This window comes from Monodelphis domestica, chromosome 3, assembly GCF_027887165.1.
Source record: "Monodelphis domestica isolate mMonDom1 chromosome 3, mMonDom1.pri, whole genome shotgun sequence".
NCBI lineage: Eukaryota > Metazoa > Chordata > Mammalia > Didelphimorphia > Didelphidae > Monodelphis > Monodelphis domestica.
In genome coordinates, this window is record NC_077229.1 from 456,041,871 (window position 1) to 456,048,960 (window position 7,090).

Consider the following 7,090-nt stretch of genomic DNA (forward strand, 5'->3'; position numbering starts at 1 on the left):
CCTCCTTTTCTCTCCGTTTTTGGGAAGTGAATGGTCACGAGGGGAACTTGAGGCAGAGTGAGAGCTGTTAGTTAGAGAAGGTGTCTAAGGATATTTCACTTTTTGTACTGCACTCCACATACAGGTTGACGCCGGCCCCTGAAAGGGCCCCAGTAGTGACTGTGGCAGCTCAGTTTGCCCACTTTCGCAAACCTTCAGTGATTGGGTAGGAGGGCAGGCGGCAGCACTGCCCACTCTCTCTCCCGGCCTCCTGAGGCTCCTTCTTACCTGCTAGGCAGGCGGTGGTGTCAATCCATTTGAGCAGCTGGCCGGCGCTCAGCTCACCGAGGTGGTTGGCGTGGGAAGGCAGTATGGCTTGGCACATCTGGACCTCGGCGGCACCACCAAGCAGCCGCTTCTGTGAGCCCTGGTGTTCCATGCCCAGCTGGAGCAGGCTGCCCCACAGCAGAGCTGTCCCTCTCACGAGCCGTCCTGCGGTCTTCTGCAGCCTGAAGGGCCAAAGCAGCCTAGGCTGGACTGCGCCCATGGTTTCAAAGGGCAGTTGGCACGCCCTTGCGCAGCCAGGGACCATTCTTCCACCTCGCCTGCAAGCCCCAGACTGCCTGGCCAGGGCAGCGCCGGGGGACCAGGGTCAGAAGGGCACTTGACCCCTCCTCCTCCCTTCTCTGAACTCGGACCACAAACGAAGAAGAAGACGAGAGCTAAGGACTTTCCGATTTTGCCCCCAAAGTAGTCCCCCTCAGAGAACAAGGCGGGGCTGCTACTGAGCCCTGAGGGCGAAAGGCAGTCTTTAGCGTTAGATAAGTGCTGCGGCAGCCCAGGGGCGATTGAATTAACTTGACCCAGAAGGAAGGGACTAGACCCCGGAGATAATTACCGAGTAAATGGGGCCTCCTGGGGCGGCTGGATAGGGGGCTGGGCCGGACTACAGAAAGGCCAGAGTTCCGAGTCCTGTCTCAGAAACTCAGCAGCTGGGAGATCCTGGACAAAATCTTTTCCCCTTTCAATTGGGATTTCCTCATCAGTATGTAATCCTAACTACTTCATACAGGAGTGTTGGGACGATCATGTGAGAGAAAACAGGGAAAAGTGCAAAGAGCTATGTAATACTAGGCGTTATCTCCCTTTTTAATTAAAAAGCAGTTCAAACGTTCCCCACCGTACCTCAAGACAATTTTTTTTTTTAAACCCTTACCTTCCGTCTTGGAGTCAATACTGTGTATTGGCTCCAAGGCAGAAGAGTGGTAAGGGCTAGGCAATGGGGGTCAAGTGACTTGCCCAGGGTCACACAGCTGGGAAGTGGCTGAGGCCAGATTTGAACCTAGGACCTCCCGTCTCTAGGACTGGCTCTCAATCCACTGAGATACCCAGCTGCCCCCTCAAGACAATTTTTAATCATTGTTTTCTGACATTTTGCAATCTCTGTTTTCTCTTCCTTCCTATCCCCCACCCCCCAGATGGCAGGTAATAAGATATGGGTTGTACGTGTGTTGTTATACAATGCAGATTTCCATGTTCATCACGTTGTGAAAGAAGACACATGGCACTTCCACTTGGGAAAAATGCATGGAGGAAAGAGAGGGAAGAATGGCCTGCTTGGGACTCCATCAGTTCCTCCTCTGGTGGCGGATAGCCTTTTTCATCATGGGTATGATTAGCTATTAAAGAACACAATCTAAATGGAACCAGCATGACAGGGCCACTGAATTCCAATTAATTTCAATATCCAATTTTGTTCCTGATATTAAATATTTCTTTGTCCCAGAAAGGTAGTGGACTATGGATGCAATATGTTGCATGTGCTGGCACATAGCAAGTGTTTAATAAATGCTTGATTGGCTGATTGATTCTTTTTATTTTTTGAACACAGTTTTTCCCTTTGAGACAAAGGTGGGTTAATTTGGGAAGAGGTAGACTGAGAAATTACTATTATGTAAAAGCAAAACAAAAAACAAATGTTATTTTAGGTTGCATTAATAGAAGCATAATGTCCAGAATAAACAATGAACAAATGTTGTAAATACTTAATATGTCAACAAGGGAAGTAAACATTTCCCACTACATACCAGTCTAACCACACCTAAGTGTCAGGTTCCATTCTGTGAACACACTTGGAAAAGGCAGACCAGCATGGGAGTGGGGTGGTGGTGGGGGGAATTTTAAATTAGGTCACAAATAGAAAAGTTGAAGGAACTGAGTATTTAAGCCTAAAAAAGAGAGGATTTATAACTAGTATCATAGTATTTATAAACTCAACTCCTTCATTTAGTAAATGAAGAAACTAAGAAAACAAATTGAAAAGGTTTTGTACAAATAAAACTAATGTAGTCAAGATTAGAAGGAAAACAATAATTGGGGGCGGTATTTAAAAACAGTTCTCCAATTGAGGTCACATATCTAAAATGGAGAACTTTGTCAAATATGTAAGAAAATAAACCATTTCCCAATTGATAAATGGTCAAAAGATATGAACAGAATTTTTGGATGAATAAATCAAAGATACATATATATATATGTATATATATATAGTGTATGAAAAAATGCTCAAAATCATTATTGATTAGAGAAATGCAAATCAAAACAACTCTGAGATACCATCTCACACCTATCACATAGGCTAAAATGACAAAAGGGCAAAATGACAATTGTTGGAAGGATGTGGAAAAATGGGAACACATACACTGTTGGTGGAACTGGGAACTGATCCAGTCATTTTGGAGAGCAATCTGGAATTATATCCAAAGAGTTATTAAACTTTTATAAAAGTTATACCTTTTGACCCAGCAATAATAACACTATTAGATTTATTTCCTAAAGTGATCAAGGAAAACAGAAAGGGAACTATATATGTTGAAATATTTATAGCAGCTCTCTTTGTGATGTCAAAGATCCTGGAATTGAAGGGATGTTCATCATTTGGGAAATGGCTAAACAAGTTGCAACATGCGATTATGGTGGTATACTACTGCCTTAAGAAATGACAAACAAGTTAATTTTGGAAAAAACATGGAAAGACTTACATGAAATTATGAAGGGTGAAACTAATAGAACCAAAAGAATATTATATGCATCAAGAGACATATTGTTTGAAGAATGACTTGTGTTTGTCCACCTCCAGAGTAAGAACTGTTAAGCAGTATATACATATTTTTTTGTATATAGGTATATCTTTTTGTCAAATGATGCCTTCTCTAAATGGGGAGGGGACAGGGAGAGAGTTAACTGAATATTTTAATGTAACAAACAAATAAATGAGTACATTAAAAAAAGAAACTAAGCCCCCCCCCAAGGTCTCTTGCCTAAGGACATAATTAATGAACAGTAGAATTATGATCTGAACTCTGGTCTTTTGGCATTGATATCTGTATGATTTACACTATAAGGTGCTTCTACTTTCAGTGGGACACAATGAAAAATTTCATTTTCTGACTATATTTCAAATATTTGAAGGACTAGCTGTCATGTGGAGGAGTCTTTTTCTTGACTCTACAGGACAGAGCTATGTACAAACAATGGGAGGAAAGGGCAAGCCCCCATGAAGAGCCTTCTAAACAATGGAGTGAGTTCTTTCTGAGGCTATCACTGGAATTATTCCAAAGGAATATTGCAGCATCTGTCAGAGATGTTAGGGAGGAGATTCTAACATGAGACAGGAATTCTGACCTCATCATCTTTCTGTTTCTCATTGATTATTAGACTCTAATTATGGGAGCTGGATTTATTACGTTTAATTTGCTTAATAGATAAGTTCACAGACTTGGAACTGGACAACACTTTCAGTGCTATCTAGTCTCTCTTTTTTTTTTTTAACAGATGAGGAATGAAAGCCAAGAGCGTTTGAGGAACATTCTTTGAATCATACCAATAATAAGAGGCAGTCAGGATTTGAACTCAAGTCCTCTGACTCTGTCGCCCCTGATTTCCACTATATGGTCTTGCTAAAACTTAATCATAAAGTAATGCAAATTAAAAAAAAAAACAAAGACAAAACTCACATATCCCAATGAATCTTGTCCTTCCAAGTAGCCACCCTGAGAGGCCAGACAAGAGAAAAACCATTTATTAAGCATTCACTATATGACAGGCACTATGCTAAGGTCTGGGGATTCAAATAGAAGGCAAAAAGAAAGGCATCCCCTGCCCTCAAGAAGTTTATATTTTAATGGGAGACGATAACAATGAATAAAAGGGAGCTGAAGGGAGGAGGGCAGGAAAAAGATAAGTAGGCAGATTCTATGATACCTGAGAATCAGAAGCATATCTAGGAGGAGAATGAAGTCAGTCCCCCAAATGGAAGCCCCCAGAAAGAACTCACCAGTGAGAATAGGGGCTCAGCCCACTGAAAGATGTTTAAGGGTGAGAAGGCTCCAAGCAGTGAAGAAAATTCCAGGATAAGAAGGCAGATCAATAGGTTATATACTTATTCTAAAGCCCTTATAACTATTGAAAATGTTTTTGGAATTTTTCATTTGGCCAGAGCCTGAACTTTTGAATAACCTCATTGATGGTACATCTTCGTGCATTAAGGGTGGCCCGGATTTGGGATTTCTGGAAAACAGCCAACATTATTTGGAATTAAGTCCGGTAAAAAATAATGAATCCGTAACCCGTTTGGATGCTAGTACCAATTAAAATGGCTATTTGATTAAAAAAGTGACAAAAATAATATTTCTTCAGAGGTTCACAAATTTTCTCTGAAATGTGAAGATTTTCACATTCAAAACCAAATTAAGGCAATGGCATCTGTTAAAATTGTGAGCTTCTAAGCAAAGCTATCAGAAAGGGCTCTTTAAAGGCAATACCATTCTTTAGGTGCTTTACCACTGTATTTGAAGAGCTTTCTCCAGCAGAATCCTTACTCTGCAGGTTCATCATGACCGAGAGATGAAACTGGGTTGCTAAAAGCTATGCCAATGGAGCATAAGCTTTGGCAGTCTTGGCAATACTAGGAAGACTTCTTATAATTGTATTAGCAATGTGAGGTCTAGCCTCTCTATGTATCAAAAGGCTCATTACCAGAACGGTGGCCACTTCAGCCATGGCAATCTAGAAGGCAAAGAATAGTCCCAAATGGCTGCAATCCCATGTGGACTCCTCTTCTGTTTCTGTGGTAAAGGTGGCAGAGTTGTGAGGAAAGAGTGCTATAGAATCATAGAGTTTTCGGGCCATCCATTAACTTTAACTTAACTCTTGAGAGTCTAAATATCTTTCCCAATGACCACTGAGTCATAAATGAAGCTAAAAGATCTAAGGAATTTGCATCTAAATGGAAGACTGGATCTTCTTCTGAAAGAGGTCAAGCAAGAAGTTATCTGGGTTGGATTATGCTGTGTGGGAAAGCCACAAGAAACATTAATTTAGGGGATGCTTGTATCATCGTGTTGCCTTGAAAGCTTGCCGTCATTCTTATATCACTCTTTGAGTGTGATCGTCACACACACCTAGCCCCATCACTGTTTAATTCTCCTTTAAAGTACTTAGTTAAATACTATTTCATTTCTTCCATTTTTGAAAGAGATCAGGAGGTCATTGCTACTATTTCTCCCTGGCTAAATATGATGGAGATTTCTTTCCAATTATTACATGGCAGTCATGTGATACAAGCCCACAAAGGAAATTGAAGGTTATAACCCTGATGTGTCTAATAGTACCTTTTGAATAGCCATAATAAGATAGTAGGAAAAAAGAGATGTGCATATCATAATTAAAATCATGTTATTCTGAAATGAGATTTTAAGCCAAGTAACTAATTTGTGTTGGTGAGGAAAAAATGGGCATATCCCTCAGTGTTTTCCTCAAATTGGTCCATGGATAAAGATGTACTTTTCAAGCGTCAGCTTTGTACAGACACTGTGCTGGCATCTATGGGGGATTCAAAGGCACAGTTCCTGACCTCAAGGAAAACTCATTTGAAAGAGTAAATTTGGCTTAGTTTCTGGAGAGAATCTTAGTCTCCCCAATCCTTTGTGACCATTAATCAGTTCAGAGGAGCATGTATAAGAGGCTGACATTATAATTATTTTCTACTTTCAGATGAGATGGGCACATTACCTTTGCCCAAGATTATGGACCCTGTGTGCATTTCCACAGCAGAGTTTCTGAATAACTCTTGACCACCTTCTCAATTCCAGGCCTTTGACCAACAAGCCACTGCACAAGTACCATTTGGAATTTTTTGATGCTCTCTATAGAGCAGAATCACCCAATTTGTCCAGTGGAAAGAGCCCTGGAGCTGGACATAGTGATGATCTTTGCTTTGGGGGAGACTGAGGCAGATGGATTATTAGAGTTCAGAAGCTCTAGGCTATTTGTTTTCATTGTTGTTTAGTCATTTAAGTCATGTCTGACTCAGAGTTTTCTTGGCAAAGATACTGGAGTGGTTTGCCATTTTTCCAGGTCAGTTTACAGATGAGAAAACAGAAGCAAACAGGATTAAATGACTTGCCCTGGGTCATATAGCTAGTAAATGACTGTGGCAGGATTTGAGGGTCCAAAGTAAAATAGGGGTCTACATTTAGTCCAACACCGAATGGCAGCCCTTCAGGAGCAGAGTGCCACCAGGTTACATTTGAAATGGAGAATTAATAGTGAGAGCAGGCCACGAGTGACCACTATATGTAAAGCCTGAGTGAGATGGGGAGACTTAATTGCTCTAAAAGGAGAAAGAAATGGAAAGAAATGAAATACCATTTAAACAGAAACTTTAAAGAAGAATTAAGTATGTGATGAGAGACAGACAGACGAGAGAGTTTAGAAGCATATTGGCAATTATTCTTGGAGTCAGAAAGACCTGAGTTCAAGTCCTGCCTCTAATGTATTCTGACTGGGTGACTATGGGCAAGTCACCTGACCTCTCAGTGTCCCCCACAAGTCTCTAAGACTAGAAACTGCAGATTATTTGCTCATCTTCATTGATAAAGAGAGCATTACTCAGCAAGAGTTCTCTGTACCTATGAAATCACAGTACAGGGCTTTTTTTTTTTTAAGTGCTGGATCTGCCAACAGAAGTCCTGGGCACATTTCGACTCCGTAACTCATTGCCCGTGGATCTCTGGGTCTCAGGTTTGGTCCTCAATAAAATGAGGGGGTT

General features: G+C 41.1%; 1 protein-coding gene across 2 annotated transcripts in view; it reads right to left on the bottom strand.

Moving 5' to 3' along the window:
• ACOT12 (acyl-CoA thioesterase 12) overlaps positions 1-795 on the bottom strand; it is a 73,754-nt gene extending 72,959 nt beyond the window's left edge. The window contains exon 1 of one of the 2 annotated variants that reach the window (XR_008917880.1): positions 268-794. Coding sequence is in view for 1 of the 2 variants with exons in the window: in XM_001369728.5 (XP_001369765.3) it covers positions 268-571 (304 nt within the window). In the remaining variant the exon portion in view is untranslated. Of the gene's footprint in view, positions 1-267 lie in introns of both variants that reach the window. The other variant, XM_001369728.5, reaches the window with a different exon arrangement.
• Positions 796-7,090: the final 6,295 nt, after the last annotated feature.